This window comes from Alosa sapidissima, chromosome 17, assembly GCF_018492685.1.
Source record: "Alosa sapidissima isolate fAloSap1 chromosome 17, fAloSap1.pri, whole genome shotgun sequence".
Classification (NCBI taxonomy): domain Eukaryota; kingdom Metazoa; phylum Chordata; class Actinopteri; order Clupeiformes; family Clupeidae; genus Alosa; species Alosa sapidissima.
Genome location: NC_055973.1, coordinates 15448410 through 15471342, shown reverse-complemented (window position 1 = coordinate 15471342; position 22933 = coordinate 15448410). Strand labels below are relative to the sequence as shown.

Sequence of the window (22933 nt, the reverse complement as noted above, 5' to 3'; positions counted from 1 at the left end):
TAATCCTAATCCTAACCCTGACTCGTTATGACAAAAACCAAATGACACCTAATAACAGAAGAGTTATGTCATACACGTTTATGACTTGTTTATGACACACGTTCACGAAGTGGCGCTCTAGAGGGCCCTGAAATTTAGGATAGGGCACTTTTGCGCTTTTGAAGGCACTTAAACACCCCCGGAACCCCCCACCTTCCACTGTGCATGTGGAATGTGTGCATGTACATGTGTGAAGTCAACTGCTAAACAACCCAAACTATTATCTGTACATCAAACGATAGCATAGGGTCGGTGAGAACATTCAGTCACAATCAGGGACGTTGCAAGCGGGGGTTTATGGGTGTTACACCCCCTTTTGCTGAAACGCAACCCCCTACTTTTCGTGACGAAAATGTAGAAATGCAGGGAGTCATAAACGTTGAAAGTGGGCGTACGCTCACCAAGCCACTTGTTTCTGTGTAGACAGCCCCTTGGCTACAATAGACACACAACTGCGTTCTCTTCTCAGAGCATATGCTTTCTCTGTCTGATCTCTGATCTGCAGCTTTTCTCAAGTTTAGGCCTCCTTGACAAAAGGATTACTGGTTTGCGGAGCTGTGAAGTTAAGTTATGCCGGTGCTTCTGTCACGTTGGATCATTTGCAGCCAGATTGAATGGTATTATGGAACGGCAGACTGAAAAAAAAAGAAACTAAAAGTTTCCCCAATCAGGAAATAATTATTAATTTGGTGTCATCAACTATAGATGTATAGCCTACAATTGGTATGAGCGCTCATGCCAAGGGCGCGGGAAGGGGGGTGCTGAGGGTGCTGCAGCACCCCCTGCTGGCAGGAGATCGATTTTTAAAAAATATTATATATATATATATATATATATATATTTAAATAATTACTAATTCCCTGTCTGACATTATTTATATTTTTGTATGTGAAATGATGAGTCAAATAGCAAAAAAGGGTTATGGATAGGTTCGAATATAGGCTACTAAAAATTAACAGTTATAGAGATCAACGTGAACGTGAGTCAGTTACTGTAAGAACCGTAGCGTGGTTTCAGCTATGTGATAGCGATCAAGTGTGTAGGCCTACGGTTGACATAGGCCTACATATTCTATGCGATTTACACGTTCAAAAAAAGCATGGATAAGCTGAAAGAAACTTTAATTGTGTTTTGCAAAACAGTTTAGCAAAATGAATAAATGTATAGCTAGTGAAATCATTTCACTATCCTGGTCGCTAAGATAGAAATTATTAGGACACATACTTGCTGTGGAAACGACACACTTTAGGCTATTCAGAAATTATTTGCGAGATCATTGCAGCCTGATTATTAGCCTATATTTAAAGCCTAACATCTCTGGTGTGGTTTTGACGATCAGAAAAGTAATTTTCCTTAGCTATACTGAAATAGGCTAATGATGTCAAGTGCGCTCCTGTGGGGTTAGGGTGGGCGCAGTGGACTCGGAGTGCTGTCGCAGAACATTGGAATTTGTGGCTGCCCAGGACTTCTCGCTATCACCCGCACACCGCACTAAAATGACGTATTTAGCAGTCAAAATCAGAAAAATTCCCGGGGGGGGAATCGTCGGACATCCATTATTTTTGTTATTCAGCACCCCTGGTCAAAAATAGGTTCCCGCGCGCCTGGATCATGCAAAATATGTGCATTCATAGAGATACCATGAGCTAAGCAACGATATTTAAAACAACAAACAACGTGGATTCCTGTAACTATCCATGGAAACAGCATAGAGACTGCGTAGAAACTGCAATTTGAAGGGTAAGGCTATTTGCACCCCTGGTACAATTAGCAGTGAATTCTATTCGTACCCTGGTGCACACAGCAATGTGTTCTTTTAATACCCTGTCTGGTACAAATATCAATGTATGCTATTCATACCCCGGTGCACACAGCAATGTGTTTTATTAATACCCCGTCTGGTACAAATATCAGTGTATGCTATTTGCACCCCTGTGCATTTACTCTGGCATATTGATCACACAATGTAATAAAAAAAAATATGAGCAACATGTTTTTGTTGTTATGTCACAGGGTGTGAATAGCTCAGCTGTGTAATAGACACTTGACTTGACTTGACTTGACTAGACACTCTGAATAAGGTATGCTGTTTGCATCAATGTATAATTAGAAGTGAATGCTATACTTGCCCAGGTGTATAGTAATGTATGCTATTTACACCCTGGTGCGTGAACTAGCTAATTGTTGCAATCAAAAGTTCCGTTTGAGAACCGATTTCTTGTTCAAATTGCGCGCCTTCTCTTCAGAGACGTTTGTACACGTGCGCACTCACTCTGCCAAAATGCATTGTGCGGGATTCAAACCCCAGTCTCCCACATACTTAACCATGTCTGTGACCACTGCACTATCTACATCCACATTTAGATTGGTGTTAACTAACAAACTGACGGTTGTATGTGTTCACTGAACGAATATTATAAAAAATGAAACACAACTTTTCAATCTAACTTAATTTGAACAGATATTAGTGCCGAAACCTTTCAGAATTCTTCACTTTCTGCTGACAAAAAAACGAATGTCCGCCATGTTTTGTGCACGTGAGCAACGTCTTTTTGCGCTTATAGGGAGGGAACGTAATCTCATCGCTATCTAGTGGTTGCGTTTTTTTTTTTTTTGAAAAAATATATCTCGGTGCACACTGGGATCTTAATTTAATGCCTTCCATATGTTAGGAACTGGGGTCACCTCTATTGCTTCAAGTGGGCATACCTTATTTTTAGGATCAGTTGAATTGTTTTGAGCTTTTGTCATAACATGGTGATAACGAACTACAGTTGCATGTGACGTCACAGGTTTGGGCGCTTAATCTCTAACTGATCAATACGGCAATTTGCATAACTGGCTTAACATATTTTTGTAATAACGGAACGTGATGTAAACCGCGTGGTGATACCCTTTATGTCTGGATAACTGGTGTTGTGCTTCTACTCACGTGAAGAGCTAGCTGTAAGTGTTAAGTGTCAATTCTAACCAGGCTTATAAACAAACATTGCTGTAACAACACGATCTATCAAAAAAACATGCAAAAAACCCATAGACGCTCGGCTTCACTGGCTTTCAATGGCACTACAGAGTGGGCTGATCTCAGTGCAGAAAAGCTACACGTTTATTATGAGTAGTTTAAATAAAACAAGATTTCGAAATGGCTTGCATAGTTTGTTTAGGCTATTAATGTGTTGTATACTGTTAAGTACATGCCTAAAATTGTGGTCCATTTATGGAAAAAAACTTAAGATACGTTAAAACAAACTGAGTATGAGCTGGTAACTGACATTTTAAACAAAACGCCCACACACGACAACGTGGGGAGGCAGCGCGACATCTATGCGACAGGACAAAATGAAGTGTGCAAGTGAATCGGTACCGTGTTGGCAGGTGAAGCCGAGAGACAAGGCAAGTTACAGCTCAAATTCTCATAATTTGGGAGCAATACAGTCGGATTCTATTTGTCTTTGTAAATAGCATACTGTAAATAAAACCGTAATGTGGAGTTACAGAGTTTGTGACTTGCTTTTGTTCACTTGTGTATTAGGCTAAATTAGGTAGCGTGTAGGCTACATGCCACGTCTGCCATGCAAACTCTATAGCCTACTGTTTGGGATACTTTTTGCCCTCAAAGAACAATATAGCACCTTAATAATATTAATTTAATAATTTACCATTTTTATCAGAGCTTCCCCTGTTCCAAAGAGCAGCAATCGCCACTGGCCTCACAGTAACTGATGTTCTGTTACCTTGCAGTACTTTGTAGAATAGAGCACATGTCTGCCCATATAATATACAAAACATAATTAGTTTCACTTTTGGATTAACAAAAGATTAGTCATTTGTTCACCTGAGATTCAGTAGTTTAGTTCTGAGTTGTTATGACTACTGTGAGACATGGACAAAGTAATAACTTTATACCAGGAAAATAAAAAGGCTAAGACAGTCTGTGTAAAACCAGACTTCTCTAAAGGAACAAAGTACAGTGTAACAATTCCAAAGGCCCAATACTTCCATGAAGTTACGATAGTATTACTTCTGGTAGATGGAATATGTCAGACAAGCACTGGTACTGTATAAGTTGGTGTAACTCCTATGATATTTTATTGCATGAGAAAAGTCAGAGCCACATCAACCATTAGCAACTACACACGTCCTATACTCTAACCACTGACAGCCACACTGAATAATGAAGGTGTTAATGAACTGTTTCATGGCTATTTTGAAAACATGTAGTCGTAAATGGCCAATAGAAAAAAGTCCCCATCATCTCGGGGACTAACTCAACTGCAGTAGCATTGCCTCTGGGTTACGCTCACAACCACATCTCATGCATGCTGCAGTACAACTCTTCCCCTGTGGAAAGCAATGACAGCTCATCAAAGGTGCTACTTCTATTGTCGTATCAGATATTTAGACTTGGGCCAGAAATTGAGTCCAAATATCTTATGTACAACGTAACAAAAATACGTCATTATAAGTGCTGAAGTCAAAAACTTATCCCAAAAAGAAGACGCAAAAGTCCGGCAGAGTTCAGTGCAAAATTCCTTTAATGACTACATCAAACACCAACACCAACATTTATACCCCTCCTTAGATGCTGACACAACATTAAGCAACTTCGATCCCACAGATGGCGTTATGAAAGGATTGTTGATCGGTCTTATCTTTGCAAGTCAGCACTATTGCTGCCAAGGGTACAAACTTTTCACCGTAACACAAGTTCAGGTGACACAGTTACACAGAGTTTATACAGTGATCACAGGTCATACATCGTTCATGGGTTGCATATCGTTCACTCGTTTTCTCTCTTCCTATCTGTTTTGAGTAGAGCCTGCCTCCGATGACGTCTTTATCTCTGCAGCTGCAAGGCCAAACGCAACCCTGCATTGTGCATACAGTATACGTGATGGCTGGTGGAAACAACATGTGTTTAAGTTGCCCTAAAGTGGGACACTGCCTTGTGTGGAGAATGTAAGCTAATGTGTTGGCAGAATATAATATGTTATACTACATACATGTCCAATATGCAGAAAATGTTAATCATTAGGGCAATTCACCCTCCTTCAAATCACCAAATTAGAAACAATTATGTCAATGGATGCAGAAGATATGTAGTGGGAATGTAGTCTCAAAGGGGCATTTCAAACCTGGTATAGAAAATTGTCAGGCATTGACAAATTCCTACAGTAATTAAAATTTTTGGCTGCCAGTTATATTCTGTGTGAAGCCCTGTGCTCTATTTTTTTGTACCTTTAGGCCTACATGAGTACATACTGAGTGTGGGAGTGTTTGGATTCCTAAAGTGAAAAAGTCTGTGAAAAGTGAACATGAGCAGGAACTGTTCGAGCCTGTGATGTCATTTTTAAACTTCTGATAAACAGATTGAAAAGGATGACCTGTGTGACACCCTACCCATCCCCAAATCCTCAATAATAGACTAATCTAAAGTAAGAAAGAAAATAATGTAGACTTAAGATTAGAATGGCAACAGGAAACCTAATCAAAATCTATCAAATGAATTCAGTCTCTTTGATGGAGGCAACTTGCTAAAAAGAAAAAGTGAAACTACATAACTTATCAATTTTGTTTTCATTTATAGCTTGTTATATTATCCGAAAATAAAACTTGTCAATAATAAGACTTGTTGATTTAACAGGCCCTGTTGATGGATATACAAAGCTGTGGTTTTCTTCATTCTGTGGTGAGTGCCAGTTTGCTTGCTCAACACTGTCCATTACTCTAAATGATCCTTTACAAATGGAAAGTAGACTGGAAGTTCCTGGTTTCATTTCAAGATACTCAAGACAGCTATAGTTTCATTGTTTGACCACAGTATAGTGTGATGCTATGTTTAATCATTGCAGGTTTCCCTTCTGTTGAGAGGCAGTTATGAACAGGAAGGAAGCAGAGTCACATTACAGACACACCAACATGTTCAACATTAGTGTTTGACTGACTGACTGGAACAGCGGCATATTTTTAATATGGAGAGGTACATTATCATTTAGGGCTAATAACACTAATCAATAAAGCCGATAAGTGATAACAAATGGCACAAAGTTATTTTTTATAATTAAACATGACTTCCTGTCATGGCCAACCAATTGTAATTGATTAGCTGAAGCAGACCTAATGATGACCTCACGTCATACTCAATGGAATGGGTGTGTGAGTTGGTGGAAGCAAGGAGAATGGAAATATTTGGGGAGTGCATCACAACCCACTTCTGCTTTCTGTGGCTGTTAAATACGGCAGTGTGTCCTCCACTTCACATTCTTCGTCAGGCCACAAAGCAATAACAATGCAGTCTCCAAGGACATTCATCAGCAGCCTGGCCATCATGGCTATCATTGCTTCAGTTTTCTGGCAAAGAGCAGGTAAAACAATGATCTTGTGTTTTTTAACAGAAGATACAGTATCATACTTGTTATTATATATGCTGTAGCACAGTATTTCTTGACAATGTGGTGGTCAGTGCAGTGTGTGTAAATTCAAACAGCAACTGATATATAAATTTCACATGTCCTCCAGATGCGCAACCAGAAAAGTATCAGTCCTGCTGCACGAGAGTGTCTAATGAAGAGGTGATGGACCCAATCATTGGATTCAAAGCACAGAGGCCAGACAAATCATGTGTCGCTGCAGTGATGTAAGAAAAATCTCCTTCTGTCAGCTATTTCACATAGATTTCTTTGCTAAGAAAGTGTTGATGCATGGACCTCTGGAGTTTCAGAAATGTCCAATAAATAAAATGAAACAGTAACCAGCAGTCATATCAACTTTGTGGTCTCCATCAGTGTTAAACTCAATCTCTTCTGTATCTCTATGCAGTGTTAAGACGGACAAAAATGAACAGTTTTGCTGCTCTCCTCACGCTAAATGGTTGAAACCCAAGATTATGGAGTTCATGTAAGTAACAGCAATCATCTAATGCCTTTTTTACAAAATTAAATTAATAATTCAGGATGTCTTACTGAGGGAATATGAGGTGATGACATTAAAGCCATCCACTTTAGTTGCGGTGGAGGAGAATCTTCCTCATGTTGATCTCATCTTCTCTTCTCTTGTCTGGAATAGGAGGAAGCTGGACAGGGAGACACAGACTAAGCCCTCACTACTGTCTCGTATCACGACGTCCAGCCAAAGGGCTTAAAGAACCAAGATGCAACTCACCAGATGACCAATCTGGTCTACAGTATTTTTAAAATGTTTTTTTTTTTTTCAGATTTATACAGAGCTGTTTTTATTTTTTTGTTTTAATTCATATAGAGCTTTATTTTATTTAAGCGATTTATATGGTCAAACATTTAATATTGAATTATGTATTTATCTAATTTATTTAACACAAAAAGTATGGTGTTCAAGACTTGAATTTATTAAACTGACCCATATGCTGTGGCTAGATGAGGTAATATTATGATAATGAAAAATGTTGTGTGTCAATATCGCACTTTTTTAAAGAAGAATGTAACTCTTTCATTTATTTCACATTTGAAATGCACTGTGCACTTGAGAAATAATTACACTTTCATCCATGAGAGATGGTGGCTTTTAGCTCAGTTATTTTATTTTCTACACGGTGTACAATGTATCATTGACTGTAGAATGTTTGTCCTTGACCACAAAATAAAGAGAAAAAAACTGAAGTTTGCTGTGTGATCATGCATTCTTTCAGTAATTTTTGATGTTCTAGAGTTGCTGTTTGTAAGGATGAAGGGCTCTAATGTAAGTGCTGTGCAAAGTTCTCATGAACTAAGGCATCATGTGGCATGAGACAGCTTTTAGGGCCTGTGTCCACCAATCGCCTTTTTTGCACCGACGGCGGCTATTTTCTATACATATCCTATGAAATTCTAGCCTTGCGAGACCATCCTGATCTCGCGAGCTTCAGGGTTTCACTCGCAGATCAGTCTGGATACTTTCCGTTAGAGAATTTGGAGCAGTTCACCAAACGAACGTCCAATCAGCATTGGCTTTGAGGCGGGTTGAGGTGTGACGCAACAAACAACATGACAGCATCCACAGAGATGAGCATAGCTATCGCGCAAGTTTTATTAAAATTAGTAAGTATTCCTGGGTAAGCTGTGAAGCTATGAATCTCAGCCATGTAGCTGGGAGGAATGAACGACACAGACATCCTCCACGGCTGATTCCAGTTCATAATGGAGGTATATACTTTCTTCAGAAGTGCAGGGCCTACCGTGAAAACTTGATGGGAATTGTCGTTGATTAGGTTCATGTCACATACAAATGGTAAGTTAAAACATCTTAACGTTAGTCATGTTACCTAACTTAATTGTATGTTAAACGAAGTCATTAGAAGAACACTTTGTTCATCTAATTGGTTGATTTGGCCCGTCTATAACCAACAAAAGTGGTGATAGACAGATGGTTTATCCAATCAGCTAACCAGTATTTCCGCCCCTTCCCAAAAGTTCTTCAATGAAAAGTTCCCAGATAGATATGCGGAGCAAATCCATCTGGCGGAGTCAGGTTAATGAAATTCAGCGTTCACAGCAAAAAGCCCTCTAATGCCCCTACATGGTGCATTGTCACTTTAAAGTCACTCAGTCTAAGCTTTCTTATAAAACCCTTTCACCAGCTCTTGTAAGATATGGCTATTCCATAAACTCTAGCTTTGTTTGTTTGTGCCACATTGATAACACAATATTAACAATACTGTAGCGATATCACCCTCAGACAAGATTCACCTTTGGCCAGGACGGCCATTTATTGGAACAGGAAGACTGAAACACAATCAGACATACTAGACTAGGACTAGGATAACTACATAGGGCAACACAGGGGTAGTCTCAGCTGCACATGTAACACACAATAAGAGTTTACCACACACATCAACACGAGGATAACACATGAGGTACAACCAAAGAGACTAACACGCTAACAACTACACAACATGGTAAACGTAACTATTATAACTGACATTACACACTATAGCATTCACTCGCACTGCATTCTGGGAGACACTCATTCAACGTTAAACATGTACATCCACCGACGCTACAATACTATGCATCATATTAAGTTGTTCCAAGCCGTTATAAGTTCAGTAACACCAGGGGCGGAGTGGCAATCGGGAAGATCGGGAGTTTTCCCGGTGGGCCGGTCGAGGTGCGGGCCGGCCCTCATAGCTTTTGACGCGGCCCTGAGTCGTTCATAAGATATTCATGTAAACATTTCCGCGAAAATCTCAGAGATATATACTTCAATTTACAGGGGAGTCCAACCAATATTTATACCACTCGCTCACTGTGTATATATCATTCATGGTTACCCTGCACATTCATTTCTCCCATGCTGATTTTTGTGAAAATTTTGTGTTATTTTTTTTTATCTTAATTAATTTTTGTCTTATTCAGGCGTTACAGAACTTTCATGGTCATAAATAAAAAAAAATGACAATTTAATTTCTTTGTTTGTTCTTAAATGAACGCAGACCTAGGCTAGAATGGAACAAAGCCTCCTGGGAATGGGGAATGAGTTTCTGGTTTATCCAATGAACCGATTGCAGGTCAAGTCTACAGTGGGCATCGCTTTCAAATGGCCACTTCAGTCGCGCATTACGAGGCATGAACAAAGTCCTTTTAGGCAAGTCCCTCCATTCGGCGGCCATTTGACAACGCTTTTTGGGCACTCGTCGGGCATCCATTTCGGCAGAAATGCGCGTGCGCAAGGCTTCACGACACCAATCTTGCTCCAGCGGCGAGATCACAACACATGATTGGCACGATGTCTTCACAACACACCATATAATTGGCTCAATGTATTCACATGTCGACGTTTTGCCGAGAAAAGGGTGGGATATGTGTAGACAACGGCCATATTGGCGTGACAAACTAGCCCCATGCATTTCTATGGAGTATTTTTTGAGTGCTGTGTCTCCACATTAGAAAGTCTCTGGCGTGAAGCTGCGTGAAGCTTTAGTACCACTTTCAGCCACTGTGCGTTGCTCTGCCACTGTACATCGCTCTGCCTGCCGCCCCTTCTGAAAAAGCTCGATTTACCTCGATTTAGGCTACTTGGGTATGGCTTAAGGCTTGACTACACGGTGGTAACGAAAATCGAAGTCGAAATTTGCTGTCTACATTATTGTCAGTGTTGGGGTAACGCAACTACGCAAATCGAAACAGTGGTGTGATAAAGTGGTGTGGTAGAGAAATAACTGTTCAGAATTAACAGAGAGGGTCAAAGCGGAGCTAGTAATCAAGGATCTTTGGAATTAATCTGTAGCCTTGGGTAGGCTTCTGCGACGTTTTTTAACAGGCTACGCTATAGAGGCTTAGACAACTACAGTAGCCTATGACCCACGTTTTGGTTTCGTAAATTAATTTGCCCTACTTCTTGACTGCATAGTCAATTGACTGTTTGACATGTCATTTTTATTTTTCTGTACAATAAACAAATACATCTGCTTTATGCCGCAGAATTACATTCATATTTGGAACTTACATAGTCCAATGCATCGTTACACTACGTTAGTGTTTCCCAAAACCATAGTAGCGTAGCATAGAACGAATGTTCGCAACCACTATCGTAAAGTTGTGTAGTTACAACTACACCTCTCGACTTGTGGTAGAATGCTAGTAGAAGCATAGTTCCAGGGATCTTCATGTCAAAGACGTCACTGACGCCAGTTATTTGTTTGCAAATGAATAATTATAAATATATTTAGGTTTCTAATTGATATTTGTTGAGACATGGAAAACTTTATAACAGGAAAATAAAAAGTCTAAGACAGTCTGTAAAACCAGACTTCTAAGTACAGTATAACAATTTGGAACAATGTGGAATGCTTTAGACAGAAAATAAGGCTCCTATAATATTTTATTACGTGAGAAAAGTCGGAGCCACATCAACCATTAGCAACTAGGCCTACACACCTCCTACCCTAACCACTGAAGCCACACTGAATAATGAAGGTGTTAATTAACTGTTTCATGGCTATTTTTGAAAACATGTAGCCGTAAATGGCCAATAGAAAGAAGTCCCCATCATCTCGGGGACTAACTCAACTGCAAAAATAGCATTGCCTCTGTAGGGGTAGGGAGGGTTACGCTCACAACCACATCTCCATGCATGCTGCAGAACTCTTCCACTGTGGAAAGCAATGACAGCTCATTATGCTACTTCTATTTTTAAATCCTTTGGTCAACAAGTTTATTCATTTGTTCATATAGGCTTACCTTATTAAATAAATGACATTGAATTCACTTTTACAGTCATCAAACTTAATAACAGTGTTTGTGAACGTCTGTATATAGTTACAGTATCAACTATTTGGTAAATTAACCCTGCATTACACTTGATGGCTGGTGTAAACAATGTGTTTATATGTCGGATAAATTGCCCTAAAGTGGGACACTGCCTAGTGGGGCACGCAAGCTAATGCCTGTAATATGTTATACTACAGAAGTCCGAAATGCAGAAAATGTCAGCAGAAAATGTCAAACATTAGGGGAAATCACCCTTCTTCAAATGACCGTATATCAGAAACAATCATGTCTATGGATGCAGAAGATTTATACTGGGAAAGTAGTTTCAAAGGGGCACTCCAAACCTGGTACAGGAAATTAGCAGGCTACATTGACAAATTCCTAATTAACATTTTTGGCTGCCAGTTATATTCTGTGTAAAGCCCTGTGCTCTATTTTTTGTAAACTACCTTTAGGCCTACATGTGCAAAGACTGAGTGTGGGAGTGTTTGGATTCCTAAAGTGAAAAAGTATGTGAAAAGTGAACATGAGCAAGAACTGTTCAAGCCTGTGTTCGAACTGTTCTGATAAACAGATTGAAAAGGATGACTTCCTATCCCTGAATCCTCAATAATAGACTAATCTAAGAAATCTAAAGTAAGAAAGAAAATAATAGACTTAAAACTAGATTGACAACAGGAAACCTAATCAAATTCTATCAAACTAATTAATTCAGTCTCTTTAATGGAGGCAATTTGCTAAAAAGAAACTAAATAACTGTGAATAAAGTGAAACGGTAACACTCCATAATAAGGTGCCATAATAAATAGCAAACTAGTAATTACCTAAACCTTTGTTAATATTTGTTCATTGTTACTATCTATAGTACTATACTATAAACATATCTATTTGGCACAAGTTAATAGTTTTTTAATCATTAATTAAATATTAGTTGTTTGCATAAAATCTGTATGTTAATGTTTTAGCAAATCTATTACTAATTAACTAATTAACAGTTATTTCTTGCATCATTTAAATGTTAAAATGTTTATTTGCAAACTATATGTTAATAGAAAAGTCAATGACTTATTATTATTTAACTAATTGTTATTAAACTGTGCTTCTGCCTATCCCAATATGAACCGCTCTCCATAGGACCCTTACAATAGATAGATAGATAAATAGATACTTTATTGATCCCCAAGGGGAAATTCAAGAAAAAAACACGGAGCTACCTTGACATGCTGCCACTGTTGTCGGCGCCGGAACCGCTTGCAATAAAGTTGGTTAAGCTTAATTAATATATTAGTAGTATATAGCTATAAGCGTGGGGCCCCTTATAATAAAGTTGGTTAAGCTTAATTAATATATTAGTAATATATAACTATCAGTATGGGGGACCCTTATAATAAAGTTGGTTAAGCTTTATTAATATATTAGTAATATATAACTAGTCAGACGGTGAAGAGACTGAGACCAAAACTGGCTTATCACATTTATTCCTTTAGGAAAAGTTAAAACAAAACAACAAGTTGTTGAATGGGCTATATTACATGCATCATTCCTATACCATCACTGTCAGCCCTAGTACTAGCAAGGGAGACATGCGACATGGAATGTTCAGGTGCACAGAACGACAGTTTATTAATATTCTGAGACTCACTAAACACTCACAGACGTAGACCATACGGAGGTAATGCATAAACATAATGCTAAACTAAATGTACATTCATTTCCTGCTAGACTAAATTGCACTTTCCATGCACACTAAGCTAAACTACACTGAATGCATGGAAAGTTGCTAGCGGAGTTTACAGCTAGTCACGTTAGACTCAGTGTGTATGAACTCGTGGTCATAATGAAAACATTAATAAACTTTCTCTAAGTTGCTAGAATTGCACACAACTCTTAACAATACATGTATACCCCTGTTGTCTCAATGATAATAACATCTCATTTCAGACTATATTTTAAAGTTTGATGTTCATTTGCATTATTAATATAATATCGTATTTTGTCATTTTTGGCGAAGACATGCATTCCGTTAGGGATATTGAACATATTTAACATTCTCTAACCATCGTGATTTCGAATTGGTGCAGTTTTCAGCACAAAAACTCATTTTATTCTTTTGCTCTTTTGCATTGCTCTATGCTGTTCTATGGTGCTTTCTGCCTCTTGGTTGCGCACGCATGTTTTCGTGACGTTGCATAGAAATCCATGTATACAGTCAACCTACGCAATGCAAAGCATACCGCTTCTGATCGGCTATGGCAACAATACAAGAACAAAATGCAGCAGAGCTGCAGTGTAGCGTTTCTCCAAAGGGGGCTCCAAAATACCAATCTCAATAAAGCTGCTTAATTACGGCGAAAATCACATACAAACACTAAACTACATGTCTAACTCTGTTACACCCCCCTCCCCTGAATTTCACCAAATTCCAGCAGCAACCAAATAGTACTTCCAAAGGCAAAGAGTACACTACTTTCAAACACTAGACAGAGAGTCACCAATTACAGGACAGCCAACCACAGAGGTATCCAATAAGGATGAAGTGGAAGAAGAGGAGCGCAAACTCTCACACAACCAACCACTGGCAGTAGGGTGCCTTATACACCCCACAAGACCCTAAAGCCATAAACCATAAATTCCATAAATTATCCACAAAGCTAATCAGAAAAGCTAGATAAATAATAATATGTCATTAACTTTTATATTAGCATATAGTTTGTAAATAAACATTTAACATTTAAATGATGTAAGAAATAACTGTTAATTAGTGCCAAAAATATATTTAGTTAACTATTAACATATATTAATACAATATTAGTTAATAGATTTGTTAAAACATTAACATGTTTTATGCAAACAACTAATATTTAATTAATGATGAAAAAACTATTAACTTGTGCCAAATAGATATTTTAGTAACAATTAACAAATATTAACAAAGGGTTAGGTAATTACTAGTTTGCTATTTATTATGGCACCTTATTTTGGAGTGTTACCAGTGAAACTAATCAATTTCGTTTTCACTTATAACTTGTTATATCATCTGAAAATAAAACTAAGGACGTGTTGATTTAACAGGCCCTGTTGATGGATATACAAGCTGTTTTTTTCTTCATTCTGTGGTTAGTGCCAGTTTGCTTGCTCAACACTGTCCATTACTCTAAATTACCCTGTGTAAATGGAAAGTACTGTAGACTAGAAGTTCCAGGTTTCTCTCAAGACAGTTAGTAGAATAGTGTATAGTGAATAGAATAGAATAGTGTGTGTAGTGTGTAGTGTAGAATAGTGTGATGCTATGTTTAATCATTGCAGGTTTCCTCCTCTCATGACTTGATGTAGAGAGGCAGTTATGAACAGGAAGGAAGCAGAGTTGCATTACAGACACATCAACATGTGGTTTCAAATGAACCACATAGTGATTGACTGAATGACTGGAACAACAGCATATTTATAATACCCTCAGCGATAGAGAGGTAAATTATCATTTAGGGCTAATAACACTAATAGGATGATAAAAGTGATAACAAATGCCACAAAAGTTATTTTTTATAATTAAACATGACTTCCTGTCATGGCCAACCAATTGTAATTGATTAGCTGAAGCAGACCTAATGATGACCTCACGTCATACTCAATGGAATGGGTGTGTGAGTTGGTGGAAGCAAGGAGAATGGAAATATTGCGGGAGTGTGTCACAACCCACTTCTGCTTTCTGTGGCTGTTAAATACGGCGGTGAGAGTGTCCTCCACTTCACATTCTCCTTCGTCAGGCCACAGAGCAATAACAATGCAGTCTTCAAGGACATTCATCAGCAGCCTGGCCATCATGGCTATCATTGCTTCAGTTTTCTGGCAAAGAGCAGGTAAAACAATTATCTATTTCTTGTGTTTTTTAACAGAAGACAGAAGAAGTATCATACTTGTTATTGTATGCTGTAGCACAGTATTTCTTGACAATGTGGTGGTCAGTGCAGTGTGTGTAAATTCAAACAGAAACTGATATATATTTCACATGTCCTCCAGATGCGCAACCAGAAAAGTATCAGTCCTGCTGCACGAGAGTGTCTGATGCAGAGGTGATGGACCCAATCACTGGATTCAAAGTACAGAGGCCAAACAATGTGACTGGATGTGTCGCTGCAGTGATGTAAGAAAAATCTCCTTCTTTCAGCTATTTCACATAGATGGCTCTGCTAAGAAAGAACTGATGATGCATGGACCTCTGGAGTTTCAGAAATGTCCAATAAATAAAATGAAACAGTAACCAGCAGTCATATCAACTCTGTGGTCTCCATCAGTGTTGAACTCAATCTCTTCTGTATCTCTATGCAGTGTTAAGACGGAGAAAAATGAACAGTTTTGCTGCTCTCCTCATGCTAAATGGTTGAAACCCAAGATTATGGAGTTCATGTAAGTAACAGTAATCATCAAATGCCTTTTTCACAAAATTAAATTAGTAATTCAGGATGTCTTACTGAAGGAATATGAGGTGATGACATTAAAGCCATCCACTTTAGTTGCGGTGGAGGAGAATCTTCCTCATGTTGATCTCATCTTCTCTTCTCTTGTCTGGAATAGGAGGAACCTGGACAAGGAGACACAGACTAAGCCCTCACTACTGTCTCGTATCACAACATCCAGCCAAAGGGCTTAAAGAACCAAGATGCAACTCACCAGATCACCAGTCTGATTTACAATATTTTTTTAAATGTTTTTTTTTTTTTAATTCATAGCTTTATTTTATTTAAGTGATTTATGGTTAAATATTTCATATTGAATTATGTATTTATCTAATTTATTACAACACAAAAAGTATGGTGTTCAAGACCAGAATTTGTTAAACTGACACATATGCTGTGGTTAGATGAGGTAATATTTTGCTAATAAAAAATGTTGTGTGTTAATAATAATTCTATCGCACTTTTTTTGGAAGAATGTATTTCTTCAATTTATTTCACATTTGAAATGGTGTGCACTGGAGAATTATTACACTTTCATCCATGAGTGATGGTAATTTGTTTTTTAACTCAGTTATGATTTTTTTTTTCTACACAGTGTACAATGTACCATTGACTGTAGAATGTGTGTCCTTGACCACAAAATAAAAAGAGGAAAAAACTGAAGTTTGCTGTGTGATCATGCATTCTTACGGTCATTTTTGATGTTTTAAAAGAGTTGCTGTTTGTAAGGATGAAGGGCTCTAATGTAAGTGCTGTTAAAGTTCTTACGCATGAACTAATGGCGTCATGTGGCATGAGACAGCTTTTAGGGCCTGTGTCCACCAACCGCTTTTTTGCGCCGACGGCGGCTATTTTCTATACATATCCTATGAAGTTCAGCGTTCACAGCACTCAGCACCCTCGGCGGCAAAAAGTGCTGAAGTGCCCTTGAGCAAGTCCTAACCTCTTACTGCTCCCCGATCGCCGCTGTAGCAGGCAGCTCACTGCGTCAGGATTAGTGTGTGCTTCACCTCACTGTGTGTTCACTGTGTGCTGAGTGTGTTTCACTATTTCACAGATTGTGATAAATGCCAAAGACCAAATTTCCCTCACAGAATCAAAATATACTTATACTATACTTATACCCTGCTTAGGGCTTTAACTCAGTCCTAGGCCTCTCCTGGACCACAGAAAAATACCTGAACTCTAATTATACTTGTTAAAGGACAAATTATAATCTGTTCGTGTTTGATATCATTTTAAAAGTCTCCATGTGATATATTGTCAGCTGTAGAACAGTAAAGTTAATGAATACGATGTTTCTGTAACCTAAGATATTGATGCATTCTCTGATGGGATGCGCCCACACCCTCTGCTCTATCTAAAGTCCATCTATCTATCTCAGATAACAGAGATACCCTGGTGATTTCGAGGGTTTCCAGATGAATGCCATCTGTTAATATGTTAAGTTGGTTTAGATATAAAGGGAAGAACACAGATTCTTCTCACTTTCTCCTCTCTTCTCTGTTGTCTTTAAGCTCTGCCCTGCCTGTTACTTCTTCTGGAGGCCTTGCTCTCTCTGGTCTCTCTTTCTCTTTTCCTCTCTTCTTTGATATTCTACCTCGTATTCTTCTGATCTACTGCTGGCTGGAGGTTACTCTCTTTCTCTCTCTTTTCCTCTTTCTGTCTCTCTCTCTCTCTTTCCCCTTACTTTAGGGTTTGGCCTTTATTTTACTTTATTACATGGCTCTCCACAATACTAGTAGAAGACTCCACTGACTTGAATATTTCCCAACGTTCTACAGTAAAATATATTCATGTAATTACCGCTGCAAACATATAATTACCGCCAGTAGCCGTGTAATAAGCGGGATAATGTTTAGAACGCCTTCAGGACGAAGGAAGACCCCTCAGCTGGCTCACTGGGGTCCTGTCGCCCTGTCGGGACTTATTTAAGCAATGAAATTACAAAAAGCAGAAATTACCAAAAAAAGATGAAGTTTCTCCCAGAACATGGCCCCAAACCCCCCAGTTATGGCTGGCTTTATCTTATTGCGCCATCTTTATTTTTCACAGGTTTTATCTTTCAAGTTGTATTTGGGAGCTTTTTACCATTTATTTGACAAGTTAGTGAAGAGATGGCAGGCAATGAGTGAGGGAGAGATGGGGAGAGGGTTCGAGAAATTACTTCAGACTAGACTCGAATTTAGGCACTGCTATAGTCACTAGTCACACCTGACCCAATCTGACTTTATTGTAGGCTTTTTTTGACAGAAATGTATTGTATTTAGACTTGACAAACTAAATTTGCATGGTAGCAACACAAACTGTTCAACAGCACATGACATGATATGCAGTTTCTGACATTCAGATGATTGGCTAACATAACATTAACATTTGATTTTCAGATTACAGACAAGAAGAGACTTTCTATTCATTGTAATTCACTGTAATGTAAAGTCTCCCCAGCGCCCCCAGCTAATCCGACATCTATGATTGCGTCACACCTGGCACCTCGTTGCGCCAGGTGTACAAAAGTGTTCACATGCAAAAGTATTTAGCCACTCAGATCGCAACGGCTACCCCCTTCCCCCACCTCCCCCCAGCATTCTAAATCATTTTTATACATCAGATTGTTATGTACAGTGGCATTTGAAAGCTTGAACTCTTGGGAATCAATAAATGACACTCTTTTTCATGTAAAATATGTGTAGTGCTTTACATGATCAAATTTATCTTACTATGTCTCAATTCAAAATTGTCAACTTTTACACACAAGTCAAGTGAAGTCAAGTTTATTTATATAGCGCATTTCATACACAGAGGTCATTAAATGTGCTTTACATAAACAAAACCAAACAATAATAACAAATAAAAGCACAGCTTCACAAGACCTGGTACTAGGGCTCAGATGCGTTTCTAAGTGTATCAAGTGACCTAGAGGGCTAAGCGTATCAAGTGACCTAGAGGGCTGAAATATGGTCAGTTCAGAGATGCTTGTAATCTAGCAGAAAGAAAAAACAATATTCTAGCCTAACTCTGTGCCTGTACATCACACAGTTATTCTGATTTGTTTCCCCAATAAACTGCATTGTCTCAGCTTTTCAAAGAGGTCAAGCATTTGATTAGGCCAAACTAGGTGGGAACAGTAGCCTCTAAAGCAGGCGCTGTGCAATTTCAGGCAAAAACTTGAAACTGGTATTGAAAACAAAGCGGTTAGAGTGTCTGGATCCTCTAGCATGTCCTGCAAACTCTACACACTTTACTTGGCTTATTTGCTCCCCCTAGAGGGACATTAGTGTTTTTTTTCTGTTATGCCCCCTTCATAGATTTGGTAATGCATGCAATGCAAAATGGCATGGCGCATAAAAACATTTTACTCTTATTGGCCGTATTTGCAAGAAATGTTTCTGTACATTGGCAGCTTTCTGTGTAGCTGAACACTCCGCTACCTGCCTCAGCGGCCTGTGAAAGGCTATTTAGCATCGCAGGACTTGTCTTCAGTCCAGGAAGAGTAAGACTGAATCAGGCCCGGGGTGGGTAATCGGGAGAATTCCCGGTGGGCCGCTTCACTTTTGGGCTGGTCGAGGAAAAAAATATTGACATTTGTCACGTTAGTCTATCTTTTCTTAAAGTAGGACACGTTCCGCATTCTGTGCATGACACCAATGCCTCTGCATGGGTTGTAGCCAGTACTCCCCTCCCAAAAAGAGTTGGTTGGGTCCATATAGCCCATCTTTTCCAAAAAGTTTTCTCAGATACGGATAGCTGAGCCGGCCCTACAGTAGGCTAGACACAAGCGTCAGGAAGAATGGATGGTAGAAAGTGGCCAGGAGAGACTGAGCAGAAGATCAACCAGTCGACCACTGAAAATGATGAGCCCTAAATTAGTGATGAGAAGGCCATGACTACAGGGACAAGTAGAGAGGATAAATTAAAGTTATTTAATGTAAGAAAGAGCAATTACCCTACATGATAAACCTATATGCCTTGTTTGCTCAGAAGAGGGTAAAGGAGTAGGCTAAATCACCAAACAACAATATAGCCTACTCATGCAAAAAACATGTAGCCTAAACATTCGTTCAATATGCCTCTTTGTGGAAGCGTGGGATAGGCTACATTTCAAAGGCTTTCTTTCTTTCTTTCTTTCTTTCTGTTTTTGTTAACTTGTGGATTAGTGGAATATTTTTTGTTAACTTCTCAGTTGAAGTGAATTATTATATAACCTTTACACATTTGTTGAACCATGGTACTAATAAAAACTACAGGATAGTAAGAGCTGAAATGTTGCTTCATTTATCCAATTTCCACCATATGGAAAACGTGGGCCGGTCTTGGGCCTGAAACTCCCGGGCACTGAATTCTGGCAACTTTGAAAACCAGCTTCTTTTGAAGATGAACAGACACCTTTTCCGTTTCAATTAATGACTTGCATATTAGTAGCTGCTGGACATAGGTGGCCTGTGTGTGTGTGAGAGAGTGAGATGGTGACCTGGGGAGTAAGCCCTAGAAATGCTCATACCACATGACCAAAATGTTCTCCCTACAAGCAGGTCATTTTTTAAAAAAAAGAAATAAGTTATTTATTTTTCATTTTTACCTGAAGTTCATACAAAAGTGAAATTTCTTGATGAGTGAGATTAACCTAACCTGGGAACCCTTAATATGCTTTATGCTTTACTATAAAAAAGCCAAAATAAAGTTCACAATAAAAGTTCAAAATAAAACCGCTTGCTTTTTACTTTTTACTTTTACTTCAAATACTTACTGTAAGTACATTAAATATCAGAAAATTACTTTTGATACTTAAGTACAGTATATATCAGATACTTTAAGACTTTTACTTAAGTAATATTCTAAAAGGTAACTTTCACTTCTACCAAAGTCTTTTTCTAGTACAATACTTGTACTTTTACTCAAGTATTGCTTTCTAGTACTTTATATAACACTGTATATAATTATATATTATATATAAGTATACTATTATTGAAGTTCTTATCAAAACCACAATCCCAGGCTCGTGGAGATGATGACAGCGCTTCATATGGCTAAAGGCTGTAACACATTATGCACTGATCTGCTGTACTGCTGAATTTAGACACTGGCCCCTTCTGTTGGCAGACAAATTTACAAGAAAAGGATTCTGAGTATAAACTTTTAAACACAGCGTAATCTAGACACCATGACTAAGTTATTTCGAAAATATGGTTTGACTGTAAGTTAAATTAGTCAGCAAGTTCCATCACCGAAGAGATATCTTAGCTCATCACACATCAAGACATAAGTATGTGTATGTACTGTATGTGTGTCGGGGTAGGAGAGGTGGGGGTGAGGTGCTAATTGTGGAGGGAAGTGGGCTCAGTGTTTCTTTAGAAAAGGAAGTTGACAACTTAACTGCTGACAAAGAGCAAATGCTGGTTGTTTGGAGATTGCAAATTTGAGCCTCTCTCAACTGTAGCCAATTAAATATCTATATTTAAAATATGCATATGTGCAAAAGGACGTGGCCAATTGTGTGCAAGCTGATGTTTTATCATCAGTGTCCAAAAGAGGGATAAAGATGATCACAATCCAAAAGCTGTCATATAAAAATGTCCTTTGAGGTGTTCAGAAATGTTTACATGCTGGGGGGAGCCATAGTACTGCGGTGTCAGTGTTTTGTTTCCTTTGCTCAGCGCAATCACTTGCCACAAATGTGTCTGACACCTGACAATAGAGCGACTGAACATAAACTGGTAAATATCTGAGTCAACAATCTCATCAGTAATTGTGTGGTGGGGGCATATGTGACTCCCAAAAACCCAACCTTATGTTACGTCAAAAGCTGAGCCTTGCTTGTGCAACTTGCAAATATCACACCTTACACCAGCCAGCTGAAAAGCACAGTGCAATGTGTTACATGTGGTCTAAATAACATGCTTTTGCTTTCCAACATGTCTTACTGTCTACTTCTGTGCACTTTTTGCTACTTCTGTGAAAAAGTTCATAATTCACAGAAGTGTACAGCAAATGCATTACCTGGCATGTTTATTTTCACATAATTATTTACTGGCTTAACACTGTTATTTTGTGTGGATTCTGAAGGAAGTTTCATATCAAGTGAACAAAATGCCTTAAGATTGCACTGATGTGGTATATGCAAACGTTGTCAAGACTTTTGGTAAGACTTAAAAGTACTAAGTGTTGATAGATAGAATAGATAGATAGATGAATAGATAGATAGATAGATAGATAGATGGATAGATGGATAGATAGATAGATAGATAGATAGATATTAAAGGGAAATTTCATACTAAACATACATACATACTGTACATACATACATTACATACATATTTTTTTCTAAAAATATTATTCCTCTCCCTCTGCTCAGGGGAGTCATTATAAAGTGCTATTGCTGTGGGTAAATACTGTAAGTCTTTGTCTTTCTTTCTTACAGCTTAGTTGGCGTAGCCTCCAACTAAAAAAACTTTTTTGTTTCACCAGTAAGTTGTGTAGTGGATGTGAGGTATTGTCCAATATATTAAACCATTTGTGCAGCATCCCTCTCTCCACCACCATCTTCAGGGGCTCCAGAGCTGTCCCCAACATATCCAGCCTTCCTTATGATCTTACACAGTTGTTTAGTGTACCTGGCTGTAATTAGTGAACTTGTTTAGCCTATCCACTATTCAATTTTGACTTTACCTGACTGTTTTTTAACAACGCTTATTTGGATTACGTTTGGGATTGTTCCCCCTGTCTTTGGAGTCCCTGTGTACCTACCTTGGCTTGTTTTGTTGGATACTCTTTGGATTGTGGACTAAGTACCTTTGCTGATAAAAATACCAAACTGCACTTGAGTCTGAGACTTTAATTTCATCACAATAAGCCATAGCTCAAACAGTTATAAAAATACTAATTTGCTCCAGAATCGCAGATTTTAAAAATGTGTCACCACCAGGACATGAATAATATTTCCCATCACAATGAGTTGATTTCTACAATTTACAAAAAAACATAGAAATATTTCAAAAAAGAATCTGAGAGTTTTAACACCTTAAGAAACATACCATAGACCAGTAAAGAAATGAATTGTGTCAGCAAAACCATCGGCTGTGTGTGGTGCATGCAAATGTGACATAAGGCATATATCGCCCAAGTCTAACCTCACATTTTAACCATAGGCTGAGCCTTTCTTCGTTGTAAATATTGCATCTCAAATAGCCCCCCCAGCCATGAACACAGTGCAGTGTACTG

General features: G+C 38.5%; 1 protein-coding gene across 1 annotated transcript; it reads left to right on the top strand.

Annotated features, from left to right (window-relative positions):
- Positions 1 to 4621: 4621 nt before the first annotated feature.
- Positions 4622 to 7673, top strand: LOC121688200 (C-C motif chemokine 2-like). Its single transcript, XM_042067649.1, has 8 exons — positions 4622 to 4721; positions 4856 to 5474; positions 5684 to 5728; positions 5892 to 6019; positions 6146 to 6404; positions 6559 to 6676; positions 6859 to 6936; positions 7105 to 7673. Exons 5-8 carry the CDS (start codon positions 6329 to 6331, stop codon positions 7178 to 7180), a joined length of 348 nt encoding a protein of 115 aa, XP_041923583.1. The 5' UTR covers positions 4622 to 4721; positions 4856 to 5474; positions 5684 to 5728; positions 5892 to 6019; positions 6146 to 6328; the 3' UTR covers positions 7181 to 7673.
- Positions 7674 to 22933: the final 15260 nt, after the last annotated feature.